The sequence below is a fragment of the Mizuhopecten yessoensis genome, unplaced genomic scaffold, assembly GCF_002113885.1.
Source record: "Mizuhopecten yessoensis strain PY_sf001 unplaced genomic scaffold, ASM211388v2 scaffold8335, whole genome shotgun sequence".
NCBI lineage: Eukaryota > Metazoa > Mollusca > Bivalvia > Pectinida > Pectinidae > Mizuhopecten > Mizuhopecten yessoensis.
Window position 1 is genome coordinate 225,767 of NW_018407496.1, and position 14,889 is coordinate 240,655.

The window sequence follows — 14,889 nt, forward strand, 5'->3', positions numbered from 1 at the left end:
ATTTTTTAAAAGATTGTGTATGTATTTCCTGTTTTCCTTTGAATGTCTTTTATTTCTGATTTGGAGTCTCCTTTCTTTGCTGTTGTGAATCTATTATTTCTTTCTGTGAATATTTCCTCATCTGAATGTTGTACCGTGCTCGCCCTTTGAATATGAGTCATCCTTTGGTAGTTCCCATCTCTTGAGTATCTATATTGAATACAGCCTTGCCTGTCATGTATCCCTTCCTATATCTATCGATCTTCATGAGTTTAAATTGAACAGAATGTTACATTTTTTTTAAACTGGACTTAATTGAACTGGCACCATTCAACAGTTATTAAGTGGTGTTTACTGATTTAAGGTACCGGTACATTGATCTGACGTCAGTATTTGTTCAGTAACTGTTGTTCCATAAGTCTGCCTCTATTGGTATCTATATCTGCTCAGACAAACGCTAGGACTACAGGCTTATATGCTAAGTATAATACAGCACACTCATGCTTACAGAAATGCAACAGTATTTAAATTTAATCAAGAGGTCTAAAACCATTGAGAAAGTAAAATATATGTTCGGGAAATAGTTCTTGTTGAAATTGCAAAGTTTCTAATATTATGTAAGCATATAACATGTACAATGTATATGTCAGAGTCATATTTCAGGTGTATACATAAGTGAACGTGAAGTAACCAGATCAACACATGTATATGTTAGGAATCTCATAACAACAGAATTACTAACATATCTACCACATGTAGCTGTGGAGACTTACAATGTAGTTCTGGGGTATCTAGTGGTACTGGGGTATCTACCACATGTAGCTGTGGAGACTTACAATGTAGTACTGGGGTATCTACCACATGTAGCTGTGGAGACTTACAATGTAGTACTGGGGTATCTACCATATGTGCCTGTGGAGACTTACAATGTAGTTCTGGAGTATCTACCACATGTAGTTGTCGACACTTACAATGTAGTACTGGAGTATCTACCACATGTAGCTGTGGAGACTTACAATGTAGTACTGGGGTATCTACCACATGTACCTGTGGAGACTTACAATGTAGTTCTGGAGTATCTACCACATGTAGTTGTCGACACTTACAATGTAGTACTGGGGTATCTACCACATGTAACTGTGGAGACTTCCAATGTAGTACTGGGGTATCTACCACATGTAACTGTGGAGACTTCCAATGTAGTACTGGGGTATCTACCACATGTAACTGTGGAGACTTACAATGTAGTACTGGGGTACCTACCACATGTAGCTGTGGAGACTTACAATGTAGAGATTTAAAATGTCGTACTGGGGTATCTACCACATGTAGCTGTGGGGACTTGCAATGTAGTACTGGGGTATCTACCACATGTAGCTGGGGAGACTTACAATGTAGTACTGGGGTATCTATCACATGTAGCTGTGGAGACTTACAATGTAGTACTGGGGTATGTACCACATGTAGCTGTGGAGACTTACAATGTAGAGATTTAAAATGTCGTACTGGGGTATCTACCACATGTAGCTGTGGATGGGGTATCTACCACATGTAGTTGTGGAGACTTAAAATCTAGTACTGGGGTATCTACCACATGTAGCTGTCGACACTTACAATGTAGTACTAGTTTATCTACCACATGTAGTTGTGGAGATTTAAAATGTAGTACTGGGGTATCTACCACATGTAGTTACCACATGTAGCTGTGGAGACTTGCAATGTAGTACTGGGGTATCTACCACATGGAGCTATGGAGACTTACAATGTAGTACTGGGGTATCTATCACATGTAGCTGTGGAGACTTACAATGTAGTACCGGGGTATCTACCTTATGTAGCTGTGGAGACTTACAATGTAGTACTGGGGTATGTACCACATGTAGCTGTGGAGACTTACAATGTAGTACTGGGGGATCTACCACATGTAGCTGTCGACACTTACAATGTAGTACTGGTTTATCTACCGCATGTAGTTGTGGAGATTTAAAATGTCGTACTGGGGTATCTACCACATGTAGCTGTGGACACTTACAATGTAGTACTGGTTTATCTACCACATGTAGTTGTGGAGATTTAAAATGTCGTACTGGGGTATCTACCACATGTAGCTGTGGAGACTTACAATGTAGTACCGGGGTATCTACCTTATGTAGCTGTGGAGACTTACAATGTAGTACTGGGGTATCTAGTAGTACTGGGGGATCTACCACATGTAGCTGTCGACACTTACAATGTAGTACTGGGTTATCTACCACATGTAGTTGTGGAGATTTAAAATGTAGTACTGGGGTATCTACCACATGTAGCTATGGAGACTTACAATGTAGTACTGGGGTATCTAGTAGTACTGGGGTATCTACCACATGTAGCTGTGGACCCTTACAATGTAGTACTGGTTTATCTACCACATGTAGTTGTGGAGACTTACAATGTCGTACTGGGGTATCTACCACATGTAGCTGTGGAGACTTACAATGTAGTTCTGGGGTATCTACCACATGTAGCTGTGGAGACATACAATGTAGTACTGGGGTATCTACCACATGTAGCTGTGGAGACTTACAATGTTGTACTGGGGTATCTAGTAGTACTGGGGTATCTGCCACATGTAGCTGTGGAGACTTACAATGTAGTACTGGGGTATATACCACATGTAGCTGTGGAGACTTACAATGTATTACTGGGGTATCTACCACAATAGCTACCACATGTAGCTGTGGAGACTTACAATGTTGTACTGGGGTATCTAGTAGAACTGGGGGATCTGCCACATGTAGCTGTGGAGACTTACAATGTATTACTGGGGTATCTAGTAGTACTGGGGTATCTACCACATGTAGCTATGGAGACTTACAATGTAGTACTGGGCTATCTACCACATGTAGCTGTGGAAACTTACAATGTAGTACTTGGGTATCTACCACATGTAGCTGTGGAGACTTACAATGTAGTACTGGGGTATCTAGTAGTACTGGGGTATCTACCACATGTAGCTGTGGATACTTACAATGTAGTACTGGGGTATCTACCATATGAAGTTGTCGACACTTACAATGTAGTACTGGGGTATCTACCACATGTAGCTGTGGAAACTTACAATGTAGTACTTGGGTATCTACCACACGAGCTGTGGAGACTTACAATGTAGTACTGGGCTATATACCACATGTAGCTGTGGAGACTTACAATGTAGTACAGGGGTATCTATCACATGTAGCTGTGGAGACTTACAATGTAGTACTTGGGTATCTACCATATGAAGTTGTCGACACTTACAATGTAGTACTGGGGTATCTACCCCATGTAGCTGTGGAGACTTACAATGTAGTTCTGGGGTATATCCCACATGTAGTTGTGGAGACTTACAATGTAGTACTGGGGTATCTACCATATGTGCCTGTGGAGACTTACAATGTAGTACAGGGGTATCTACCACATGTAGCTGTGGAGACTTACAATGTAGTACAGAGGTATCTACCACATGTAGTTGTGGAGACTTACAATTTAGTACTGGGGTATCTACCACATGTAGCTGTCGACACTTACAATGTAGTACTGGGGTATCAGGTAGTACTGGGGTATCTACCACATGTAGTTGTGGAGAGTTACAATGTAGTACTGGGGTATCTACCATATGCGCCTGTGGAGACTTACAATGTAGTACAGGGTAGTACTGGGGTATCTACCACATGTAGTTGTGGAGACCTACAATGTAGTACTGGGGTATCTACCACATGTGCCTGTGGAGACTTACAATGTAGTACAGGGGTATCTATCACATGTAGCTGTGGAGACTTACAATGTAGTACTGGGCTATCTACCACATGTAGCTGTGGAAACTTACAATGTAGTACTTGGGTATCTACCACACGAGCTGTGGAGACTTACAATGTAGTACTGGGGTATATACCACATGTAGTTGTGGAGACTTACAATGTAGTTCTGGGGTATCTACCACATGTAGCTGTCGACACTTACAATGTAGTACTGGGGTATCAGGTAGTACTGGGGTATCTACCACATGTAGTTGTGGAGACATACAATGTAGTACTGGGGTATCTACCACATGTAGCTGTGGAGACTTACAATGTAGTACTGGAGTATCTACCACATGTAGCTGTGGAGACTTACAATGTAGTACTGGGCTATATACCACATGTAGCTGTGGAGACTTACAATGTAGTACTGGGGTATCTACCACCTGGTTTGAAGGAGCGTTGGGACTATGTCACTGACTTGTATTTATCTGTAGTTTAGGCAGACCTGAGCTATCAAACAAATCTCTTCATCTCTGACTTTACACAGTTGATGTAGAGGAAGTCATTCAGGCTGCACTCAGTTTCTTTTTGAAACATTTTTGCAACACATACCAGGTAGTATTTATCAAAACCTGTATTCTAACAAGTATTTGTTTTTCAATATATTTGTTATAGGTACAAAAAAAAAAAGTTTTTTGTTTCTTGTGTATTAAAGCTTGTCCAACAATATTATACACATTGGTTTACTAACTGTTATCACAGCGATTATCTGCCCCTGTCTGTAACACATTTACACTAATATTGAAATATGATAGCAACAGACGGGGATGATTATCTTCTGGGTCTTAAAGACATTTCAATGATGTATTTTATGGTTTTGCTTCATGAAAAATCACTTGTTTAAACCATGCTCTCTGATTGGGAGGCATCTACTTTCTAACCACTACTTATCTGCCCCTGATTGAGACAAATGTGCATTCTAACCACTTGTTATCTGCCCCCGATTGAGACATATGTGCATGCTTACCATCAGTTATCTGCCCCTGATTTAGACAAATGTGCATGCTTACCATCAGTTATCTGCCCTCGATTGAGACAAATGTGCATGCTTACCATCAGTTATCTGCCCCTGATTTAGACAAATGTGCATGCTTACCATCAGTTATCTGCCCTCGATTGAGACAAATGTGCATGCTTACCATCAGTTATCTGCCCCCGATTGAGACAAATGTGCATGCTTACCATCAGTTATCTGCCCCTGATTGAAACACATATTTCGTCTAAGTACCAGTTATCCACCCCTGATTTGTAACACATACACAATCTAAGTTCTAGTTATCAGCCCTAGATAATGACACACCTACACTTTGATTACTAGTTATCTTCTACTGATTTGTGACTTATCTACAATCTTAGTACCAGTTATCTAACCTTGATACTGACACACCTACACTTTAATTACTAGTCATGTGCCCTAGTTTATGGAGCAGAACAATTACATCAGTCCTTTGGTATGGTGAAGGAAGTGCCTGTCAACACCCATTGAAAATGTTTACAAGAATTTAATTAAGTTATTGTTTCAAGAAATACTTGTTTACATTTCCTACCAGCGCCAGAAGAAAAGTATTTGGAAAACAGATTTGTTTACTTTGTTAACATGTTATGACCAAGGTATATATGTATAAGCCAGTGGTCATGTTAAAAGTATGTCTGACTAAGCAGATCTTGATAGCAGCCTTTAATTAAAAAATCTGGTGTGATATTAATGTGATCTTTTATCTTTGTTTTCAGTTTATGGCTAGCTTTTTGCTGTTGAACACACTACAGCAATACTTTCCAAACTGTATATGAAGCCATTGTCTTTTTCTAAATGACTAAAATGAATAAAGCAGGCACTTATAAAAAGGAAAGGGAGAAATTGCAACAAAGTTTATCATGTCTTATGTAAAAATATTGAAATCCTTAGCGCTATGTTAAGGTACACTGTACCAGCAAAGGAGTTGTCAATCATGGTTTTTTTTTTAATTCATATTGTTTATATGGCCATTTTTCTGTGTCCTAGGAATGACTTTTCACAGACATGCTCCATTGTGTCAATTGATGCTGTACAAATTCTCTGCTCTAATCTGCTTGTGTGTGTCTTTTGTCCGACTCTGGTTTATGAGGCGAATCCCAATCTCTGATCCCTATCACAGCCGATGAAACTACTTGTGCGATGGTTAATATATCCGGTTCATCAACTTTCAAAAGAGGACTGTGGCTTTTTCACAGACCAGGGACCTTTCTACTTCATTAAAACTTATATTGCTGTCAAACTTGTTACAAACCGATAGGTCCACCTGACGTTTGAGTCACTATCAGTAAAACAGTAGATGGGTCTATATGTGTGTATGCCTGCCTGGTTGTCTTTGGATAGCAACTGATACAGTCTTATGGTTAATGAAGTCAGTGTCCATTGTCCAGGAGGTGATGACTGGACGTAATGTCAGGAAGTGGACCTGACACTTGTGTTATATCAGCATATACAGAATGTTCAGTTTCAAATATAAATAATAGAAGAACTGTTTCACATCAGCTGTATATATTTAACTTCAGTCTGCTGTAAAGATTCATTGGTTTGGGTCAAAAGGTATGTATGATTTACTGCTGGATCAGTTTCTTTAATCAAATTATATTCAGTTTGTTTTAACATGGTGTCATAAAAATGTAATTTTGATTTTGTACAGTGCCTTTGATCCATCAGTTCATTTTGTCTTTATCTACACATACGGTACCTATTTATAAATCAATACCTAATATAGTGGAAGGGCATTTAGTGTTTATGTGTTCCATCTTTGCATTTAGGTCCATTCTTATGCTAAAAGTCCAACAGTCATCAACTTGAAGAGTACTACACCAATATGTCAATGTAGGTCACTGTGACCTATATTTTCAGCTTCACTGTTGTTTGGTTAGACTTTGTTTTTAATTCCATTTCTTTGAGTTGGTTAGACTTTGTGTTAAGTTTCATTTCTTTGAATTGGTTAGACTTTGTATTTATACACTTCTTCAAAGTGAGAACACAACATTGAGATTAGAATTGCAGTGTTTTCAGTGTTTTAAGGTTATAAGGACAGTAGTCTCAATATAGTGTTGAAGGAATGTGCATGGTTAAGAAATATAAATATAAAACTGATACAGCCCCAAGTGACCATTGGTCAACAGTATCAGATGTGTGCTCTGGAATGCCCACATTATGCCCACATATGCTGGTCAGACTCTGGGTCAGAGGTCAATAGTCTGGTCAGATGGTCAAAGATGACTCAGTTATTAGAGCCATCTGTTGATAAGCTGGTCTGGAACAGATTATTTATATAATTGATGAGTGTTATATATTGACATAGATAGGGGATACACAGAGAAGCTAGGGGATACACAGTCAGAAGGTTAAGGAAACCTACCCCATCAATAAGTATCATGTCTCCACCAAGGGGCCAACAGTGCCAGTTCATGTATATAAAGTTATATATATCCTTTCTTAACGCATTTCAGTTAAAAAAAATGTGTGTCCATCTTTTGTGTGGTCATTTTTTTTTTGTATAGTTTTATGTCATTCCACATCTCTGTTATATAGCTTGTCCATCTATCTAAGACTTGGCTTTTTCAAGGAAATAAAATCCTGATTTTAAAACAAATTATATAATTTTAATATCCATAGTTTTTATAGCCTTAAAGACAAATACTTTTCTTCTGGTAAGGAAAGGTTTCCAATGGTTGATTGAGGAATGCCTAACCCACTGTGTGTCTGTGAAAACTAGACACATTTACTTGTTGTTTCTCAAACAAAACCATCAATCTGTTTGAAATAAAGAAATAGTCAAGAAAATTCAAGTTATAACAAATTACTATAAATAGTTCAATTATTTCGAAATTGTAAAGTTATTTATCAACACATTTTAAATGTTTGACAATTCATTTTAATTTCTTTAAATGCTTCATAAAACACAACTGTTCTTTCGTATGTTAAGTCTTTGAGAAACATGTTGTAGAAACAATAATGGAACTTTCAATCAAAAATTTCAAAAGGTTATTTTACCAAAGTTCACTGCTTTCTTTGAATTATTATAGTGTATACACACAATACATGTTGCCTAATACAGACTGCCTTTGTACAAGGTTTTGTATAATTCAGGTTTGTATGCTATACACATGTCTTTGAAAATATATATGTTATTTTGAATAAAGCAGTACCAAAGTGAATCCCTCATTTATGTTGGAGGGTAAAAACAGGCAGATATTTTATTCATGAGCTATTGTAAACCTAAGCAATGAATTGAAAAACATTCAAGGAGTATGGAACTGGTAGAATTATAGCTCCAACACTGAGGGTTAAAACGGGGCTTGGCTGTACAGACCGCCCTGGGAATCCCTTTACTTGGCGATGGTTTCTAAGATTGAGATAATTTGGAAATGGAAATATTTGTTTATTGTCATGGCTAATAGGATAAAGGAGATAGCTGTACTATCGTTTTATCAATCAATGTATTCATGCAGTTCCGTAAAGTGAAAATGGTTCCAGCCCAGTATTTAAAGGAGACATTCTACTTACAAAACATTATGAATTTGTAGTTATCATGAAAGATTAATTCGGCCAACTCGGGGATGATCGCCAAGGAGAGGACTTTAGTGATGTTTAACAGGAAACAGAGTCAATGACGTCTACCAACCCACACAGATGTGATACAAATCACCCGGACATGTTTGACATCTGCTTGTTCATGGTACAGGTCAAAGGCTGCAGAATATCACAAGCTAGGTCAATAACAGTGACAGTGGAAGTTACCCCAAAGGGTGACAGTGGAAATTATCACATACAATGACAGTGGAAGTTACCACAAAGGATGGCAATGGAAATTATCATAAAGGGTGACAGTGGAAATTACCACAAACGGTGACAGTGGAATTATCACATACAATGACAGTGGAAATTACCACAAAGGGTGACAGTGGAATTATCACATACAATGACAGTGGAAGTTACCACAAAGGGTGACAGTGGAAATTATCACATACAATGACAGTGGAAACTACCACAAAGGGTGACAGTGGAAATTATCACGTACAATGACAGTGGAAATTATCACATACAATGACAGTGGAAATGATCACATACAATGACAGTAGAAATTACCACAAAGAAGGCAGCAAAAGCTACCACAAATTCAGACAGTGAGAGTTAAATTACAAAAAACAGTGATAGCGGAAATTAATACAAAGTGTGACAGGAAAATTCATGAAAGTTACCAATAACAATGACAGTGAACGTCACCAAAAGTAGATGTGAAAGTTGCCACAGACTCTGACTGAGGAATTCAAAGTTACCAGAACAGTGATAGTGTAATTTACCATAGACTCTATCTACCAAAGCTACCAAAACCAGTGACAGTGGAAGCTACCGAAACAGTGAAAGAGAAATCATTCATTTGATTTGATAATAATGGCGTGAACAGAACGAAGTTAGGAAATTCCAGTAGCGTTCTGAGGCAGGATTGATATTGGAAAGATGGTAGTGTCATAGTATTTTATGAACAAAATGATCAGATTGCTTGAGTGTTAATACACAGCTTAAAGTTTTATGATATTTATCTCAAGTTTTAATCAGTAGGGACAGTGAGGAGTGTTATTTGACATCATGTGTAATGGGACCTTTATCATCAAAATGATCAGTTCCATGAGCTTGTCATGTAAAGTCGTTCACCATTGGAATGTCTGAGAGGGAAGGTTGATTTGACTCGCTGTCAAAATGGATGTGTTTCAGGAGAAATTTTGTAAATGAGATATGGATGACAATAATGAAAACTGTGTCTGTTTTGAGAAATAGACAACAACATCATATGTACCGTATGTGGTACCAACACCAGCTGTTTTAGGAGATATTTTTTGATAAATGCAATTTTGTGAACATTAGAAGTTTTGAGTTTGGACAATGAACATGCAGAGTCCTGTGCATGTGTCCTGTGTACCTAGGAGACCTGAAATTGGTGCTCAATCTTCTCTCAAACTAATTCATTCAGACATATTTTATTGACATTGAATAGTCAGAGGGATTGGGCACAAGTTCTTACAACATACTAGGCTCTCAAACTAATGGGAAAATATATAAGTTACATAATATAGATGACTTAATGTAGCAGTTGAGACACTTATATGATTGCGAGGTCTATCGTTAAATTGGTGTATTGAGTATTTTGGGGATTTGACCAGTGATAATAAAATATCAGAAGTTGCGAAAATTATATACTGTGGGAAAAGAGAACTGATCTCTCCATGGAAATAAGCTATGAATACTGAGTGAAACAAATCTATCTGAAATCAGTTGTTGAAAGGGAGTCTGCCGACGTAGCACCACAATGATACAGCATTCTGTTACTTAGATTCTACACCTTGTTGGCAGTGGCAACAGAAAGATGTATTTCAGCAGTTCCTTGGTTAGTCTTGTTGGAGACTATAATAGAATTATATATGGACACATTCCCATGCCAATAGTGTCATTACATTGTGTGTGTACTAAGTGATTTATCTGAAAATAATCTCCCCTTCCCAACCGATCACCCTGCAATACCGCCCTACAGGCCTGATCCCTGCCATATTGGTGCTGATTTACAGGAGATGTATAACCGCTGACTGGACGTCTGACCCTTACATGCATCCATTATCCCATCCATTACCTATTATTGTGATAAAACAAACACACTGCAGACAGCCCTACATATGTATCGTCTGTAAACTGATACAGCACTGTGAAGCCAGGTCTGGTCAAGAGAACTGCATGGTCAGTATGCACTGGTCAGTCATGGTTATTTTACTGTGAACATTGAAAAAATCACTGGACTATTTCTGTGCTCGAGGTTATTCTAGACAGGATTATCATCGGCAGACATGGAGTGAATGACAGGAGATTTGTGAGAAACGTTGCTATACTGGTGCCTGTGAACGTCTCCTCAACGTCATGGAAACATCTACTTTTGAGGTTATTTATAGTAATTCTGAATAAAACAGATGAAACTCATTTCTGTAACCAAGGTGCAAGTCTTTGGAGAACTATAATTATTGTGAAGACAGCTATGGACTGTCAATAGAGCGTGGGAGTACCACTTCTCAACACTCGCTGCTTCACCACAGAATCCAGGATTTAAGGAATAACATTTTCTTATTTAAAGTTACGATACAATTTCAGGGAGATGACAAACAGATCCTGCTGTTTTTCTCCAGTAAAATTGTAAGGAAGCATTTTCAATCCTGGTGAATTAAGTGTGACAGATTTGTTGTATGACGACTAAGCGTGCCCTTTTAGCACGATTCCACGTGTATTTATTAGATAAGGACGTCTCTACAGAGCACATGAGAAGACTTATTGACACACAGTAAAAACTAATGGAATTCTGAAACATAACAAACAGCACTGCAGAATTTACCCACTACATATTATGGGAGAAAATGACTAAAACATTTACTGTAGAAAAGTTTGATACTAGAAATTAAATACTTAAAAATAACAACCACTGGTGCGTGAGGTTTGGTAATTCCCAGAAGTGGTTTGCCTTCAATTATAAAATTTCAAGCAACATCCAAATGGACATATTTCCCCAGGGGAAATAATCCATTTAGTAACAAAGAAATGGTGAATATGTTTTTATCTATCTTACAATATCATGGTATATTACGTCAATCTTGACTTACTTAGATTTCAAGGGTGAAGCTTGAATTTGTATGAAAGACTTATTCAATGATTGTGATTGGTTAGGTACTTTTATAATGGAGAACCAATTTCAACCACAACTGGACAAGATTTTGTGATGTTGGATTGACACAGTCTGTAAACACTTGTGATTTTATCAGTGATGTAGATAGAGACGTTTTCTATCCCAGTGTTCTGGTGGTGATCTTAGATCTTTGAATCTGTTTGCTGGACTTGAAAAATGATTTAGGATGAATGTCTGGTCAATGTGCACAGCACAAATGCATCAATATACATCGACTTGTGCCAAGTATCAGAGGACTATTCACACAGTGAAGTTTGAACGTGTCACATCTCGTCCGTGGCTATTGATTCGTGAAAACGTGTATGATATATAAATGAATTACATGGAAACCTGATGGAGATGAGGGACATTTACAACGCTCACTTCTGGCTGTAGCTCAATCTCGGACAATCAATTTACCAGCAAGTGTGGTCGTCCGACGACGCAGGAAATGGTCGCGACGACTTGGAACTATGATTTTTTGCGTGGGCGCAAAACAAAATTAGCTGTTTGACATCAACACCAAAACATTACAAGGCCTTACCAGTGTTTTTATATGTTTTCATCATGAGATATTTTACAAGATTGTGGGAAATCTTTCTGAAACACAATTGCTTGAAATAGAAAGAAATTGACACTGTTTTAGTTAAATGAACCGAGCTAGAATAATTTCATTGATAGGGTGTCAAGGAATTGGATACTGTTAACACAGGCAAACTGTATTTTGTGATACAGAGGAAACCATATAGGGATCACACCAGATCAATGAAATTGGTTGTACGATTTCCTTGAATGTTATCATGGCCAATCCTTCATTTTTCATTGTCGAAAGATAGCATGGAGACTTGGACAAAATGTTGAGAATCTCTGCTCGAGTGATGTCCAGTGACAGAAACCAAGGTGTCAGTTATACAGCACTAGTGTGGAGAACTTACACCTGTATCGTGTCGTATTGACCGAGTGTGGTGGGGAGTTGTTCTCAATGTCTAGCCTAGGTATGAATTATTAATGTAAGACAACTTTATATCAAATATGACGGAGTTATGACACCCGTATGAGATGAGTCAGATTTATCGGACAATTTTCTACCGGGGACTATAGCTGCTGATTCCCGATTGTGTCAGACTTTTTAATCAAAATAGATATTTAAAGGAATGTCAGAATTTGTAGTTAAGTTAAAGACATCAACAGGATTTAAGAATTTTAGTGATCCGTCTTTCTCAGAATATAATATTCGTTTCAGTATCGATTCTTAATCTGGATAATTTTCCTTGATGAGAAAATTAGATAATTGTAGACTTTGGTGTTTTATCTTCCAATCAAGGCCATCCCTGTATATGTGTGTTAGACAACATTGATTTTCAACACTGTTGCTATCCAGACACTTCACTTTAGGTATGACAATTTTGTAGTGAAGGGAACTTTGTGAGCTAAACTTCTGTATTTGATTCCCGTGATAAATTGATCTTCCTAATGAGGATATAAATTTCATAAATTGGAGACAAGTGAGTGTGAGATGTGCCGTTGATTCATTCGACTGATCGGATTAGCACGCAATAAGGATGTCGTAATTTGTGTTGTGTTACCGATTATTTTTCTGTGAGGCGGTGGATAGACGTCACACGAGGATTCTCAGCATGCTGCTACTCAAGTACATCCGCGGATTATGGGGTAATTAAGTTTTGTTGTGTCATTTTAAGAATATTTCTTCCATTTTATTCCAAAAAATTGTGATTTCTTGATCATTTGTTAGCTATGATCAGATGTTGGCCGATAGATCTGATCATAACTGGATTTTAAACTTGAAGAAAATAACAAGCTTCAATAGAAATTGGCATTATTTTTAGTTGTCACTGATCTTTTGAATATCCTTTCATTGTCAAAACATCAAGTTGTGGGGCATATTGGATATTCATATTATAGGGAGAGAAAATGTTTATAATTAACCACTGTAATTAGGTTCTGTGTATGCAGGTTTCTATAATGTACAGTGTTAATGTAAACACTGGTTATCCTGTATAAGAACTGTTGTAGACATTTAATCACATGAGCACAGTAGAAAGGTGGTCACTGTAGACAGGTTGTTGGTACATGTATTCAGTGGCATCATAAACTATGTAACAGAAGCATGATTGTTTTTCATTCTTCATTCAGACAGTTAAGGTAGACAGTTATCACTATATGTACAGGTGGTCATTATAGACAGGGACCTGGTATATAGGGTAGACCACAGTTCATTGTGGATGTGATTTTATAATAGACAGGTGGTCACTATAGACAGGGACCTGGTATATAGGGTAGAACACAGTTCATTGTGGATGTGATTTCCTTATAGACAGGTGGTCACTATAGACAAGGACCTAGTATGTAGGGAAGTCCACATTTCATTGTAGATGTGATTTCCTTATAGACAGGTGGTCACTATAGACAAGGACCTAGTATGTAGGGAAGTCCACATTTCATTGTAGATGTGATTTCCTTATAGACAGGTGCTCACTATAGACATTAGGACCTAGTATATAGGGAAGTCCACAGTTCATTGTAGATGTGATTTCCTTATAGACAGGTGGTCACTATAGACAAGGACCTAGTATATAGGGAAGTCCACAGTTCATTGTGGATGTGATTTCCTTATAGACAGGTGGTCACTATAGACATGGACCTAGTATATAGGGAAAACCACTGTTCATTGTAGATGTGATTTCCTTATAGACAGGTGGTCACTATAGACAGTGACCTAGTATATAAGGAAGACCACTGTTCATTGTAGATGTGATTTCCTTATAGACAGGTGGTCACTATAGACAGGGACCTAGAATATAGAGAAGTCCACAGTTCATTGTAGATGTGATTTCCTTATAGACAGGTGCTCACTATAGACAGGGACCTAGTATATAGGGAAGACCACAGTTCATTGTAGATGTGATTTTCTTATAGACAGGTGGTCACTATAGACAGGGACCTAGAATATAGGGAAGACCACAGTTCATTGTAGATGTGTTTTCCTTATAGACAGGGACTTAGTATATAGGGTAGACCACAGTTCATTGTAGAACAGATTTCCTTTTAAACACGTAGTTCCAGTAAACAAGTTACTGGTATGAGAGTCGGGCACAGTTAATTGTAAATGTAAAGGACAGTTGGTATTTGAATCGGTAGCCCATTTAAGGGTTTAAAGGAAAACTACAAAGTCACAAACAAACTCATAAGCGCAAAAAAGTGTTTAAGAATAAAATATTTTTACATGCTGGTATGCTTACTAGTCTTACGCTCTACCGAGTGAGCTAAAGAGAAATTTTCTCTAGCTGAGACAGTCGAATGCAGCTAGTATTTTACCAGGATGACATCTCAAAATTGTACGTTTTATAATG

General features: G+C 37.8%; 1 protein-coding gene across 10 annotated transcripts in view; it reads left to right on the plus strand.

The window, feature by feature from the left end:
- Window positions 1–14,889, plus strand: part of LOC110455629 (disabled homolog 2-interacting protein-like) — a 241,543-nt gene that overhangs the window by 123,520 nt on the left and 103,134 nt on the right. The window contains exon 1 of one of the 10 annotated variants that reach the window (XM_021505866.1): window positions 13,141–13,189. The exons of the other annotated variants lie outside the window; for them this stretch is intronic. Coding sequence (XP_021361541.1) covers window positions 13,156–13,189 — 34 coding nt within the window. The 5' untranslated portion in view covers window positions 13,141–13,155. Of the gene's footprint in view, window positions 1–13,140; window positions 13,190–14,889 lie in introns of those variants that run through there. 10 annotated transcript variants of the gene reach the window in all.